Genomic DNA, 16,384 nt, shown 5'->3' on the forward strand with positions numbered 1-16,384 from the left:
GAAAGGGGGGGGTCAATTAGGAGTTTGGGATTAGCCGATAAGAACTACTATATATAAAATAAACAACAAGGTCCTACTGAATAGCACAGGGAACTATATTCAATTTTCTGTAATAAACCATAATGGAAAAGAATATGAAAAAGAATATGTATATATGCGTCTAACTGAATCATTTTGCTGTACACCAGAAACTAACACAACACTGTAAATCAACTGTACTTCAATTAAAAATCTTTAAAAATGGAAAAAAAATAATAAATTGCTATGGAAATGCTGATAAAGTGAGTACTATTGGCTGGAAAGATTAGGAAAGCTTCCTGGAGGATGGCAGTTATGGTGGGCCCTGAAAGATTGGGTAGGATTTCAAAAGGGGGAGATCTAGTAAACACCAGCAGTAAAGGCACAGAGTTGGAATCAAAGAAAAAACTGACCTAGGCCTTTATGACCAGCCATTTTCTTGGAACAAAAATGACTTGATTAAAATTTCATACATTCTATTCAGGATATAATAGTCTCTATGTAAAAGAAATTGTAATAATAGTCAATATTATATGAGATAAACTATCTTAAGAGTTTAAATACAGAAATACAGATCTTGGGCACGTCATGGCTCATGTTCAGATAGGCAGACTTGACAGGGATGAACAGAAATATACTAAGAGTTGATTGAAATAAGCAAAAAGGCAATTCTTTAAAAAGGTATGGTATCTATTAACATTTACAAGTTAGACGTTTCTGACGACCTTCGCAAGCAAGCTAAACCAAAACAATGGAATCCAACTGAACTGAATGTACTTGGCAGACTGGAGGCTCTGAGGAGTCACGTGGATGCTGAGGGAGAAGACACTGGAATCCACTTCCATTTTGGTAGGTTTTGATTGTTTCGTTTGTCTGAAGTCAGAGTCTACAATCTTAAGTAATTCTGAATGGTTCTAATTTAGTCCAGGTTTGATCATGAGGCAATGATCGTGCTAAAACAAAACTTTAAGCCACTCTGTTCTACAAGCTGGAAGGAATGGAATAGAATTGTTCCGATCATTGATCTGCATTACCCAAATTCACCATCAATCGTCCTCTTGGCGCTACCGATAAAGACAATGTCTTCCCAAGATGAGACCTGTACTCAGGTGCCGCAGCAATACTTGCTTTCTTCTTTATCTTCTGGTGAAACTGAAGCCTTTTTGGACTGTTCACATTCATTCCAGGAAAATTCAGAGGAACAGCTAGCCTCCACTGGCATGCTCCTGTAGGAATGCCCTGGAACTTCTGCAGAAGGGTCCATATTCACACCAGAGGCCCCCAAATCCTGGGATGGAGCTGCATGCTTTGGAGACAAACTTTCTTCACAAGCGGAACTGGGCACATTGCTAGGGTCTTCATTCCTCCCGCTCCCTGTCTTTCTGCCAAAGCCCAGGAATGTAACCTCAGACTGGCTGCATTCAAAGGGAGTTTTCTGAGTCGCTCTCCCTTTTCTCCAACCTTTATCAGGAGGCAGCGATGGATTATTCTGGTTTTCATCATCTTCCACTGGAATACTTGGTACATTATCGAAGAACAGAGGAGAAGGACTCCTGAAGGACTTCAAGGATGTGGGAGGATCTTCCGCAAAATACAAGCTGGCTTGAGTACTTTCAAGAACAGTTAGGACCTGATTAACCAAGAAGCCAACACACATTGGGTGAAGTCTGAATAACCTCTCCTTTTACCTTTTTTTTCTGTCTACCTATTAAGGAATATTCTCTTATTTTCATGAAATAAATTCAACTATAGAATTTGAAATGCAAAGAAATTAAAGATTAGCTAAACTCCTTCATGTTAATAAATTAAGTGACTTGAAGCAAAGTAGAAAAGAAATTGATTATCAAGAGACCTGACTTTATGCCTAGATTTGCCACCAACTACTTTGTGACCTTGGATGAATCTCTTATCATTTTTTACTTCAGCCTTAATATGTGGAGGATTGGAAGGGGTCAGGGGATGGTGAACCCAATCTATAGTTCTCAAATGCCAGACTACCTAGGGAAGCTTTCTTAAAAAACAGATCCCTTAGCCCCAACCTAAAGATGGTCATTCAAAAAATATGGACATGGGGGCCCAGGGATCTGTATTTTACAAGCTTTGCATATGCAGCTGAATTGAGAACCATTAACCTGATATAAAATAACATACATTTACACACACACGTAATTTAAAGAATACAGAGAGCTTTATAATTTACAAAGTGTTTTCACACACTTCACCTCATTTAACCTGCACAAACATTAACATCCTCACTTTATAGATGAAAAGGCTGAGGCTCAGAAAAGGGAATCACTATCGCTAGCCAGTAAGGAGCAGACCTGTTGCCTGACCCCACGTCTTCTGGCTCCCAATTTCACGTTCCCTCCACTATATATCTCAAAGCTCCTTTCCAGGCCCAAGACTGCAGGTCGCACAGCTCTTACTTGTGGTGTCAGGCCTAGAACACAGCTCTCCTGACTCCCAGGCCAATGGTCTTTATATTCTGATTATGTCAACTCCTTGTTTAAAACCCTTCCATGGCTCTACAATAGACTTAGGATGGAATCCAAATTCCTAGAATGGAATTCATGTCCCTCGATCACCTGGAACCTCCTATTATTTTAAACACGTCCAGCTTTTGCTCTCCACCATCCCACTTCCATGGTGCTAGACAATCTGCAGTCTTGGTGCCAAGGAATCCACTGCACCTCTGAGCCTTTGCAGGTGTAGATTCTCTCCCTGGAATGTCCTCCCATCTTTAATACCTAAATCCAACCTGTTCTTCAGATCATAGCTCAGCTATCGCCTCCATCAAGAAGCTTCCTTGACTTCATAGGCTGGGACGTATTCTGACTCTACGCTCCCATCTATCATTGCGCTTATCTTCTGGTACCGAAACTTCATGTTTATAGATCTGACTCTCCCTTTGAACTGTGAGCTGAAGGGCAGCAATTCAGTATCTTGATCACTGTTGTATCACCAGCACCTAGTCCAAAGTCTGGTACGTGCAAAGCAGGTACTAAATATTTGTTTATTGTAAACAAATAAATGTCTAGATGATTAAATTGATGGACAGATGAGTAAATTTAAAAATCAATAAGGGAAATACATGATGCATTTTTTTAAAAATTTGGCCACACCACGCAGCATGTGGAATCTTAGTTCCCCAACCAGGGTTTGAACCCAGGCCCTGGCAGTGAAAGCGCTGAGTCCTAACCACTGGACCACCAGGGAATTCCCATATGCTTCATTCTTAATGGACCAGATCTCTTCACGAACGTTGAATAAAATATTCTCTCCAAATTAGTCACATGTCTTTTCATTAAATTTTTTGTGGCTGCCCTGGTCCCACCCAGTAATACCCTCTTTCAGAGTACCAAACGATGTGACTTTCTGATCTGGAAAAGCTATCTATTAGGTGAGAATTCTCTGTTGAGAGCTGCATTTGTCTCATTGATATTCACATAGATACACAATTTATCTAATTTAGATTTTCCACGGTTCCATGGACTCAGTTTTTAATAAAACCACGGGTATACGTACTTCATCCATCGAGGGTCTTAATTTTGCCCGTGTTGCAGCACACTGGCCTGCCAAAGAGAACAGCTTGGCGGAAAAATTCCGAGGACAGGGATGTACTTTCTTATCTAGAAATGAGATACATGAATCGAGGCCTCTCTTCTCCAGCAATTCTATAAGGAGATCCCTCTAGGAAGAAAAGGAGACAAACTCATCACTGAGAGCTCAGAATCTATCCGGAAAGTGACCAAGAAATGCGCACAGAGATGAAGACAATTCTTACCAGCTGGATATGCTTTGGCTCATCTAACACCACTTTACAACCTGTCAGAACTTCCATTATTACCTACAAGGAACATATAGAAAGTCAGCTACATAACATTAATATTATACACATAGTAATAATTACTAAATTATTATAAATATTATTAAAATATTACAAATATTAAATATATACACATAATTAGTCGTGACTATTAACCTCAATGCTGAATACAGTTCATTCTAATTAATGAATTTACACTTCATTACTTGATTGATTACACAAAATTAATGTATAAGACAATGAGTAACAGAAAATCAATAGGTCTAAAAGCTAAAGCCTTTAAAATAATTCTTGGAATTTAGTGTATTCTTGGCAACAAACTCTTCTACTTTGTTAACTGGTAGTTGGTACTTACAATTCCAAAGCTGTAGACGTCTGTTTTAACAGAAAGCTTGCCCTGTCTGATGTACTCTTCTGGCATGTACCACAAATGCTTACTGCTGCTGCTGGTCATGCTTAGGACAGAGCTCCGAGGTTCTAGGCGGGGTCGGATGTGTGCCATGGCAAAATCAGTTAGTTTGGGTTGAAACTGATCATCCAGAAGTATGTTCGCACTGAAATTGTGATCAAGGGCAAACAAGACAAACACATCATAAAGGTATTTCGAAAACAGGACACGCTCACCATTATATCTGATCAATTCCAAGTAAAGCCGTATGTTATTTTCCACGAACTTTTTAAAGGACATTTTCTCATTTTTCTTAAAGTATAAATCCAAGTGTTGTATAAAACCTAAACCAAAATCCTGACCTAGGAACAGCAGGCATTTCAAATTTACAGGCACGTATATGGAGTTGGTGGATAAGGCTGATGCTTTGTCAACAGGAGAAACTAAAGTTAACCAAAGCAGCTTTCCTTGTGTTCTTCTTACATGCATGTAATGAGACCATTAACTGAGTTTTAATCAGATTATAATTAAGTGTCTGATGTGCACAGGGCTGTGTTGTGGAATGCTCGGCTTAGAGCTGCTTCTCTGCAGTCATTTGAGGAATCTTTGGTAGCCCCTGCCTTCCCAATAACACTATTCCGTTGTTCCACCTCTATGGATTTTTTGTCTTCGAGTCTGTTTTAAAATATAAATATCTGCAGAGGCAAAGGCAAAGTGCTCAGAGTCAGTTTTAGCTGCTTGGTACATAAACACCTCAAAAGTCACTTAACATCTTAGCTGAGAATAAGCAGCAGATTCTTTTATCTCTGAAGGTGGTCTTAGCAGGGGTGGGAAATGATAAGCTTTTCACAGGGCACACACCTGGGAGCAAGTCCCAGCTCTGCCTCTTCCTGGCTCTGTGACTGCCGGTGGGTTACATCACCCTGTAAGCCTCAATGTCATCTTTCCTCACATGTGAAATGAGGAAAAAAATAGAACTCACAGAACTGATATGGGGCATATAAATAGCCTGGCGTACAGTAATGCTCAATACCGGTAGCTGAGATGAAGATTAGCAACCCCTCATAAGACAGCAGATGGATATTGATAAAAGAAGCGGGTGGATCGTGAGAAAGCCATCTACTTTTCCACTTTACTTAGGGCTTTCTAGAGCTTGCTTTTCGTCCCCTGAAACCAAAGCTTCCACCAGTAGGCCTGCCCATCCAAAATGCCACATGGGATATTTGTAGTAAAAGTGGTAATAGCTATAGGATACGAAGAAGAAATTCTTAGTCTAGAACAAATATTGGATCTTATGAAAGTTCTAGAAATTCTTGCTGTCCCTATACAAGTAGGCCCACAGGCAGACCCTAGTTCTAAGGTCTGAACTACAGGTCTTATTATGATTCAGAGTATTGAGTCCTAGTTCTATTTAGAGGACTTGATGCTAATGTCTTGAGAATTCTAGTCCAGACTTTGTCTAGGACTGAGTTGACAACAGACAAAATGATGGGACTCCCCAAGGCCCTTTAAGGATAGAGAAAGGTGTGCTCTAAACTTTATTTCACTCTCCCTCCTCTAAAGGTGGCAGGAGAGTTTCAAGGTCCAAAGAGCCCACCTTGTCCATAAGCTGAGGGCCTTTACCTGTTGCGTGATCCTTGTACCTACAAGGAGAAAGTCAGAGAAGGCCTGGCTCTCTAGACTTGTGTCAGTAAGCACAGTCCTCATTATTCTCCTTGCCTGGTCTTTTCTCCCCCAGATATTTCAAACCTGGCAGTTTCTGAGGTCAGATGGGGTCTCACACAGCACCATCTATGTTACTCCTTACCTGGTCTTCCACTTTCTCAGTTGGAGAACAGTGGTAGCTATCCTGAACCTCTGAATATGAGGAATACATTAGAGCCAGATCCTACCTTCAACCCAGCCCTAGATAAGAACAGACATTTAGCTCTTAATGACTTCTTCCACAGGTGTACACTTCACTTGTTCAGATCAAGGCAGGGGCTTCCAGAGATGCCCTGATCATTTCAGTGTCCCGGGGTATTTAATGCAGGAGTTTGCCAGGTGTGCCTGGAGGTGAGGTTGGCAGAGAGTTTCATTAACTCTCATTACCAGGACCCAAGCTTCTGCCCCCCTGCCCTACCACTGCCCCCCACCCCGCTTTATTTCAGCATAAGAGGAGGACAGCAAAGATCTGAATGCCAGATCTTCAAGGTCAAACATCTCACCCTCTTCTTCCTTCACCCTAGCCTTGAAGATGGTATAAAACCATAACTTAAAAGAGAATGCAAAAAGCTGAACTGGTGAAACAGAATCCCTGAAGAATAGGTCTTTTCTAAGTACAAAAGGAAGAAAAGAAACACCACCACTCATAATCTAATCCATTTATTTGATCCTCAGAAAAACTGGGGAAGTTTTCAGCAACTGGTGACTCATGCTTCTGTAAGAGTCAGGCAGAGGTGAGCTGGGTAACCACAGCATTACACAGCGTTACACAATAAAGGACTTTGGGTTACACAGAGGACTTTGGGTCAGTGAGAAGCCATCAATAAGAATGTGAAATTGTTCCAGGGCACTGCATTTACACTTTGAATAATGAAAGTGTAAAGACAAATCGTTTACCAGCAGACTTTAGTGTACAACATAAATTTTGAGTCCAGTGATTTACTCTGTTCTAAATAAAGGTTAATGGTAGCTGAGGAAGAAGGATGTTCTCTTTTAGGAAAGTGGGAACTGCAAAAGGCCCTTCAACAATCAATTGTACCTGAATTCTTTCCCCTCCTTCAACCTCAAATAGAATGTTCAAACATAAGGTGCCTTCAGCTACCTTGCAGGTCAACTGAATGCATTCACCCTACAGGAGTAAAAACAGACTAACAAAACAAAGACAACATAAAATAACTAAAATCATGTAACAACAGAACGCAACAAGCAGATGAGAAACATCCAATGGCCCACGCCTTCAATTTAGTGCTTCTACCACCTATTTCTTCTCTTCTCTCCCACAAGGCTACTTACTGTAGCAGAGAGACCACCACCTCTCTAGATAACTCTTCTAGCAGAAGGACTAGTAGTGGTACATTAAGGTGATGGGGAAAATCCCACACAAAGTGGTGAATTTGTATTCTGATTCTGGGGATGTTACTTCATCTCTCTATTGCTAGGGGTCTCTAGGACAACTCTTTTTGGGTACCTTCGGCTCACGTTGTCTCCTAATTTAAAGCTGAAGCCCTTGGGCCTTAAATAGAAAGCAAGATGATACACCTAGATTGTAACGCAGGATCTGAATTTAAGTGCAAATATGTTTGACATGTAAGCGCATGACTGGTTTTTAAAAATCTTTATCTATATTTTGATTTTAGGGGGAGTTGTTTGTGCTCTGTAGCCCAGTCCCTGGATACCTGGCAACTCTCAGGAAAAGTCTAGACTTCACTTAATTGGCCCCAGAGATAGAGAGCACCCAACTGGCTCTCCATGACAGCCTGAGGCAACAGGACAGCTTGCTGTCTGTGTCACTGCTGTTGCAACACTAAGACACCCCTCACCAGATGAGGGAAGACCCAGTTTCTCCGACAACCTGCAGATTACTGGAAAAAGGCATACACACCCTCTCCCACTTCAGCATGCAGTGTATCTGGCCTCAAATGATGCGAAGCTGAAACCCTTAATGCCCCTCTTGGATTATACAGCTTTCCCTTTCTTTCCCATTGACCTAGGCAGCACTCAGAGACAGTATTATGGCTTGTTCTTGCTTTATTGGTGTCTTGTGAGTCCTAGGCCCAGACGATAAGGGGTCTTCCTCCTTTAAATGTGAAATTTCGTCTCTGACCAAACTAGCACAACTTCCCTGAGCCTCAACTTCCTTGTAGGTAAAAAGATCTGATGATGCTTACCTCACAGGATTGTTACAAGGACTAAATGAGAAAACATAAGCAGAGTGCCTGATGCACAGGGAGAGCCTCGAAACATGCTTTCAAGGATGTAGTCTGGCCACTGTCCAGCCTATACCCACCACCTTACCTTAAAATCCTACAGAACTTGGTTAGGTGTCTCTAGAAGTTCAAGGACACCAATTTGATGTAACAAAGGTACAGAGGGTTGCAGGATAGCCCTGGAGATCTGAACACCCTTGGGTTAATCAGTTTCCAGGCATCAGTTGTGTTTCAAAATAGTTCCAGAGAACTTCTGGAAGAACCTGACTAAACTAATATTCCCAGATATTATAAGACCATGGAGAGAAAAATATACATACTGTTTGGTATGTATGTGCACATGCATGTATGTATTCCTGTATATAAATAAATGAACACTGGGGTTTAGAGACAATATTGGTAAATAAAATTAATAGGGAAAATTTTAATTTACGTAATATTTGTTTTGGTATTCCTTAGAAAAAATGAACATATTTGGATATTTTAGAAGAAGGCAGGCACCAGGGGGGAAATAGGAAAAATCTGAAGAAAAAGAATTGCTATATCTAAAATGTCTCTGAAAAACAAAAGTAGGTTTTTTTTTTGGCGGGGGAGCGGGGTGACATCAGACAGGGAGGAGACTGGTTAATTAAACCATCAATCAAACAAACATTTGCATTCCCTGCATTTTCGGTCCCTGTGGAACGCTGAGCTGGAGTCCAGTGGCCTCGCCCCACACATCAGGTCTTGCGGTAAAGGCAGGAGGAGCTTGGGCCCATGGGCAAGGGTGACACAGTCACAATGAAGGAGCCCATGTGTGGCTGCCCACCCTCCTTCCCAACTACTCAGTCTTTCTAGTCCCTCACAAAGGAAATTCCCTACATACTTACTAGGCCATATATATTTGATCAATGTCCATTTTTAAAAAATTCATTTTTAAGCAGATGGCTTCTTCCTTCCTTTCTTTCCTAGACCACCTCCCTTGTATGAAAGACTGTTTCACTTGGCAGGAGACACACAGCCATACCATAAGAGAACATGATCTTGTAGGAAACATTAGAAATGTTCCCCAAGATTATCTCCTCACTTTGGCAACATTAACAAGAATGAATGTCTGGGATGAAAAATGCCGGGGGTAAAATGCATTTCAATTTAAAATCATTCATAAATGTGAAAACAGTTAAGCTCGCTAAGGAATAAGATGGAAATAACAAGAAGGTTTACTGCCTTCAGATGCTTTTATGTGATCCCGTAATTCAAACACTTCTTCGTTTTCCCCAATAAAAATGTGAGGGTCTTTCGCCAAGAACAGAGACTTCAACTCTTTAGGATTCTTTTCTTTCAATCCTTTTCCTCCTCAAATTCCACCATCTGGAAATGGATTTTGTTTTTATAACATTCTCTTTGCAGAGTTCAAATTACTAAGACATTTTGAGGGTAACTAAACCAGCAGACTTCTTGAAAATACCTTTGAAATGTGGTCTCGGCTTCATCCTTGGTGTTCTGCAGCTGTGTCCTTGACAGTGTCTTCCTTCAAAGACCATTTCATTTACTCTCCCTCTCTGCTTGCACAAGGCAAAGATTCCGAATGCAGACCACCAGGCCTAATCTCCCCCCACAAAGTCGGCCGCCTGCTGCCGTTTTCACTAGGAGTCCAAGGTCAACATTTCCAAATTTGCACGCACTAATTATGTTCTCCTCTCCTGTCCCATCTCCCTGCCTCTGCTGATGAACCCGACATGCTCCCAGGAGTCCCAGCTAGAAAGGCTTAATTACCTAATAAGAGCATGACTGTTGGACCCACACAAGCGTGGAACCCACCTCCTCAACCCATCTACAGATATGTGACTGAGGCAGGTTACTAACCTCTGGAAGTCTCAGCTTTCTCCTCTGTCAAACCAACGAACTTGATAAGACCAAACGATGCGTAAACTCAGTCCCCTGGCTTTCACTGAGCTCCCTAATACGTCTGCAGCCTATCAGCCACGCTGAAGGTACTGACACTTAGCAGTGCAGTCAGGATAGACTGGGCTTACTGCTGTCTGGGGGCCTTCTTTATGCTGCTCCCCTTACCTGCAAAGTACTCCCTCCCACTTATTGTCATCCAAATCCACTATGCGGCTTGATTCACCTCCTCCATGGAGTTTCCACTCGACTGCTCTGAACTCCAGCGGCCCTCCTTTCTCCAAGTTCCTACTGTACACCCTGCCCTCTTCGATTTGGCACTCCCTCCGAGACCAGCTTCTGCTGTTTACAGAAGCATAATGCTGAATCTATAGAAGATACCAAGTAAACATCTGATCATCTAATCAGTTTGTAAATTAAGAGAATTTGAAACCGTAAGCAGCCTTAGACCACTGGGCATAGGGCAGGTATGTGGCCCAAATGTGGCCAAAACATCCTCCCACGTTCTTGGCAGACATCACTAACTGAGTTCAGAGCCACCCACCCCAGATTCCCTTTCGACAAAGGCACACGGGAAGTCATTACCAACCAATCAAAGATGGAATGTGAGACGAAACAGATTTGTCAGCGCTGCTAAAAGTATAACCACTTGTTTTCAGATGAGGTAAATGAGGCCCAGCTGGTTGAAGTGACTCATTCTATGCAAAACAGCTTACACTAAAGCCTAGCCCTCCTACTTCCCTGTCCGGTGTCCTCTCGATTCACTATAGTTAACTGAAAGAAACATCTCTTGATTCAGCTATTCGTAAAAGATCAAGAAACTGTTGATTACAAGGCAGAAAGGAAATTAATTTTATCCCTTCTTCTCTTTAGTTGTATATAGATCATTCCGGTGCCAAAATAACGGCTAATGGGCGAGTCACATTTTGGTGCGGTGCAGAGGAAGTTCTAATAATTAGAGCTGCGCCCAAATAGAGGTCTAACAATGAGCTGTGCAGGGGTCCAAGGACAGGTCAGATGAGATACCTGAGTCTCCATTAGGTGGGAGGAACTGAACTCACTGCCAAACCCTGGGCTGTGCTTCACAGAGATAATCTTATTTCATCCTCACAACCCTGGGAAGAAGTACAGTGGCTCTAGTTCCACATAAGGAGACTGAGCCTCAAGGAATTGAGTCATTTACCCACGGTCCCACCGCTGGAAAGTAGTAAAGCTGGCGTTTGTACTGAGACCTGGGAGACCCCAAAGGCCACACCCTTAGGCAGTGACAAGAGACAGGGGCAGCAATGAGATCACTGGGGTGGGTGCTGGAAAGGGGGAGGGACAGGGAAAAGACTGGGGAGGGGCGTTTCTGGAAAACAGGCAAGTCAGAACTCTCCCTAACCTGCTCTAGGGTGAGCAGGTGTCTGGAGGTGCCTCCTGAAACATATCTGAGCTCACCCTCACTCGGAAACTGATCAGGGGAAAGCTTGGCCAAGATCTAAGAAAATGTGGTGTCATGTCATTCTCCAGCCACAACCCCTAGATTTGTGAGTACAGAGCACAGTACAAAAACAAGCAGGTGAAATGGCACAGAATTTGAAAGCAAGAAGAGGTCCAACTCGAGATTATCCCACTTGGCTCTGATGTACAAGTGAGAAAACTGTGGCCTGAGAGTGGGGGGCAGGGCCTGGACTCGAACCCAGACTTCCTGTGCTCTTTCCACGTCACCCCCGTGACAGCGTTTCATGTTTCCCAGACAGAAGGTGCTGCTCGTACTTTGGGCACCAGGCTGCTGAAGGATAACCTTACAATCTTCATTTTTTAAACTATTTTTAAAACAACGAAGGTGTGAGATGATCAAGCTTCTTTGCAGACAGAATTAATTACAGAGAATGAAAAGAAATTTTGGGATATCATTCAGCAACTAGAGACTCCTTCTTGAAATTTCTGATTCCCTGGTTTGAGATAGAACGGTCTGATGCTGAGTTATTATGTTTCTAATAAATTTTATTTTTATTATAAGAGTAGACATAATCCTTAAATAAGAATTTACTGTCCAGTAGAAGTAAAAAATAAGCCATTAAATGAAAAGCCATAGTCTCTCCATCTAATTAAAGCCTTATTGATATTTTGGTATGCTCCACTTTTAATCTTTTTTTTTAATTCCTGAAGTTGTAGTTCTACAAGGTTATAATTGTGTACTGCTTACTATTTCAATTTGGCTTTTTGCACTGTCTCTTTATGTACACTGTATGTTATTGCATACTATTAAAAACAATATTTAATAATGTCAAATGATGTACGATAAACCTTCGGTGAGTCATCAGTCTGAGGCCCAAGTGCAGAAAAGAAAAGAAAGGTTTTCCATTTCTCACTTCAACAAAAACAGAGCCCTGACTTACTCACAGAAAAGGTCACTGTTTTAACACATACTGAGATGTCCTTTTTTGAGCCAATTATCAGGGCTGTGCCATAAAATGACATCTCTTCAAGAAGCTGCCTTTCCTCGCAAAGAATTAGAAAATTAATATGACAAAGGCCGAATAGTAGGGATTTCAGACGTCCCTGAAAGCACAAGGCTGTACACAGTGGGACCAAGAATCGGGGAGGCCCAAGTTTAAAACGGAGTAAAGGATTCATTTAAAAGAGATTCAGCAAGCGGGAAGAGATACGGGAACATATGTATAAGTATAACTGATTCACTTTGTTATAAAGCAGAAACTAACACACCATTGTAAAGCAATTATATAACCCAATAAAGATGTTAAAAAAAATAAAAATAAAAGAGATTCAGGAGGGTGATCTAGGTCAGCCAATTCACGTTTGGTCAAGACTGCAGGGGACTGAATGTCATTACCATCTGACAGATGTTCAGTGCCCTGAATGAAATGAGCTGGTCTCATTCCAGTTCCTAGAGAACAGGTGTGCACATCACCAAAGGAACGGGGGAAAGTCTACTGTTATAGTTGGCACTAATTAACACCTTTGCCGGCAGCCTCAGCAGAAAGGCCAAGAGTTCCGTGGCCGTGGAGGGGGCTGAATTGCTCTGAACAGACGGGGACACACTGATGAACCCTTGTGAAACCACAATTCTCAAATCAATGCCCAGAGCCCCAGAATTCCACACCTTGACACATGACTGGGTGGGTGTAATCTATAGACGGTTATGGTTGAGCCCTTGAACCCTCTGGAAAACCCAGAAAGGCAACAATCTGCAGCAGCCCCTTCACCAACAAAAAATAAAATAAAATACGCTGCTAGCTTCACTTCCAGCTCAATCCTGCCTCTTCCATGAAATTCTACCTTTCTCCGATCAGATCTCTTTTGCTACTCGTATCAATATTACCTGCTGAGCGCTCTGTGTTATTTAAGTGATTTTATAGCTCAGCACATCCAGACAAACACCTGGGATACTGGTCTGAAAGATATAGCCTCCTTTTAAATTGTGAGACCACCTAAGAGACTTCAGAACCTTTCTGTTCCCACCTATACCCCAGAGAGAAGAAGCCTCAGAGTCCCTTGTAAGAGCCTAGCTTATCAAACCCAGGTCCTCAGCCTAGGAAGTGTTCAAAGCTCCATCCAGCCCTCTCCCCACAGTTTTCCTTATTTTTCTCCAGTCTTAGCTTTCATTATTCTCCAATCTCATCCTTTCCTCTCCAATCAACCAACTTGTCTTTTTTTTTTTTAAGTGTTTATTTATTTATTTGGCTGTGCCGGTGTTAGTTGCGGCATGCGAGATCTTTAGTTGTGGCACGTGGGATCTAGTTCCCTGACCAGGGATCAAACCCAGGTCCCCTGCATTGGGAGTGCGGAGTCTTGGCCAATGGACCACCAGGGAAGTCCCTCAACTAACTTGTCTTGATTTCATTATACACCCAGCATTTCTTTACTCTGTTCCCTTGAATAAATTATGCCTCCACCAGGAATATTCTCTTCCCTTCTTTCAACCAATCCACTGACAATGACCATTTCCTCAAAGATTTGGCTTTGAACTACCGAATTAGAATTAGCCTTCTCAGACCAACCACACATTAGGCATATATAGTGTCACACCATATATTTTCTGTGTTTTCACTATCGATCTTGATCACCAGGTTGAAGCTTCCAGGTCAAGACTACGATGGTCAATGTCTTCCCCCAACTGTGGTCTAAGACAATGCTCTGCACACAGCAGATGTTCCATAAATATTTGTGAACTAAAATGAATGTGATTTGCAAAATGTTCAATAAACATGTGCTAACACAGAAAAGATTTTTATTAAAAGAGAACTTAGTTTGTAGGTCCACTTTTCAAACGCAATAAATTGATGATAGAGGTAAGGGCTATGGACTGAATGTGTCCCCCCTTAATTCCTATGTTGAAATCCTAACCCTCAATGTGACGGTATTAGGAGGTGGGGCCTTTGGGAGGTGATTAGGTCATAACGGCTCCCCTCATGAATGGGATTAGTGCCCTCATAAAAGAGACCCCAGAGAGACCCCTCACACCTTCCACCAGAGAAAAGACGGCCATCTGTGAGCTCTCACGGGACACAGAATCGGCCAGGGCCATGATCTTGGATTTCCCAGCCTCCAGAACTATGAGAAATAAATGTGTACTGTGTATAAGCCACTCAATTTACAGTATTTCTGTTACAGCAGCCCAAACGGACCAAGACAATAAGTAAAAGGGTGATAAGTAAAAAGGCTGACCGGCCAGAATATCTCTTAGCCTCCGCCTCTGCTACTCCTACCGCTTCTTGACCATTATAACAGGAGCCACCATTTAGTGAGTGCATCCTCTTTGCCAAGCACCGGAAAGACTTTCTGCCATTTAACCCTAAGGGGTAGAAGCTATTATTCTCTTATTAGCACTTCGCAGAGGAAAAAACCTGAGGCATAGAGGAGTCAAGCAGTTGGCTCAGAATCGCATTTTAAAGCCAGCTTCTTAAACCAGAGCTCTCTGATTTAAACAATTGTGGATAATGAACTAAGAGGACAGGATGGCAAGAAGGTGGGGAGGAAAGTACAAGAAAAAGAAAATCATTTGGTCACATTTTGCAGAGTGCCGTGCAGCCGACTTCCTCCCTAACTGTGGCGGCTGCAGTGGTGTGGCCCCATCCTTCTTTCCCGATCCAGGGAGGCACTCGGTCCCCAACAGGCAGGCGTGGCTGCTGAGGGCTCCCAGCTGAGCCCCAACCTGGGAATTGCTAGTGGGAGAAGGGAGCTGCCTCACCCCAATACAGCCCCACTCAGGGCTGGCTGGATGCAGGGATGACAAAACCCAAGCACCTTGCCTCATTTGGGGATAGTTTCTAAGGGCCACCCCAACTTCAGCAGTGCCCGTGGCATCTGCCGAGGCCTCTACTTCCATATCCCAGCGCAGCTTCTCCAACCGCCCAATTCTGTCTTCCTCCTCCTTCCCTTACTTTTGTTATTCCCGAGAGCATTCTCAAAAAATTCCCCTGCAGGCAAATCTCTGCCTCTGAGCCTACTTCCTGGGAACTTGCCTGAAGACACTTGCCAATCACGAGAAAGCAGAAATGAGGGTCACAGCCTGTGCTCCGACCTAAAAGCAGGAGAGGCGTGCTGGAGGGGCACATGCAAATCTCCCTGCCCAGTGTCAGCTGTGGGAAAGCCTTGTGACTCAGGCAGAGCCGGGATCCTGATGTTCCCTTTGCTCTGGTCGGTGGCCTTCCCTGTCCCCCTCTCCCATCAAGTACCAGGACCTCCACACTGTCTCCCTTCTCATCCCTCTTTCCTATCAAGCTCTGCTTTCAGGAAAGGAGGTAATGAATCAGTCACACAAAAGGAAAATGTTTAAAATTAATGGATTACTTCATGGGATTAAAAATAAGTTCAGGGCTTCCCTAGTGGCACAGTGGTTGACAGTCCGCCTGCCGATGCAGGGGACACGGGTTCGTGCCCCGGTCCGGGAAGATCCCACATGCCGCGGAGCAGCTGGGCCCGTGAGCCATGGCCGCTGAGCCTGCGCGTCCGGAGCCTGTGCTCCGCAACGGGAGAGGCCGCAACAGTGAGAGGCTCGCGTACCAAAAAAAAAAAAAAAAAGTTCAAGCCACTTTAAACCAAAGAAAGAATATGTATAGCAAAATTCCAGGTATTTATTTATCTATCTACCCAGTTAGAACATATATTTAAGCACCTACAGTGCTGAGCTGGCTGAGAGCTGAGTGGAAGAGGGAGGTTCCACTAGGTGGAACCTAGTGGTTGGTTCCACCGACCGCTGAGACTTTCACTGTCCATCTCTGTCCCGGGCCCCATGAGGGCGCACAAATTTTACACTGATTCCACGGGCAGTTGATGAACTGCCACACTGCGACAGGAGCAGACGCCTACGGGTTGTGTCCCCTCCACCCCACCCCCACCACTCCCGCA

At 43.1% G+C, this 16,384-nt stretch overlaps 1 protein-coding gene across 1 annotated transcript in view; it reads right to left on the minus strand.

Annotated features, from left to right (window-relative positions):
* Positions 1-687: 687 nt before the first annotated feature.
* Positions 688-16,384, minus strand: part of IRAK3 (interleukin 1 receptor associated kinase 3) — a 49,009-nt gene continuing 33,312 nt past the window's right edge. The window contains exons 9-12 of the mRNA XM_065887131.1: positions 4,200-4,398; positions 3,803-3,865; positions 3,544-3,708; positions 688-1,648 (exon numbers count right to left, since the gene is read on the minus strand). Of these exons, the coding sequence (XP_065743203.1) occupies positions 1,124-1,648; positions 3,544-3,708; positions 3,803-3,865; positions 4,200-4,398 (952 nt within the window). The 3' untranslated portion in view covers positions 688-1,123. The remainder of the gene's footprint in view (positions 1,649-3,543; positions 3,709-3,802; positions 3,866-4,199; positions 4,399-16,384) is intronic.

The sequence above is a fragment of the Phocoena phocoena genome, chromosome 11 (genome assembly GCF_963924675.1).
Source record: "Phocoena phocoena chromosome 11, mPhoPho1.1, whole genome shotgun sequence".
Taxonomy (NCBI): domain Eukaryota; kingdom Metazoa; phylum Chordata; class Mammalia; order Artiodactyla; family Phocoenidae; genus Phocoena; species Phocoena phocoena.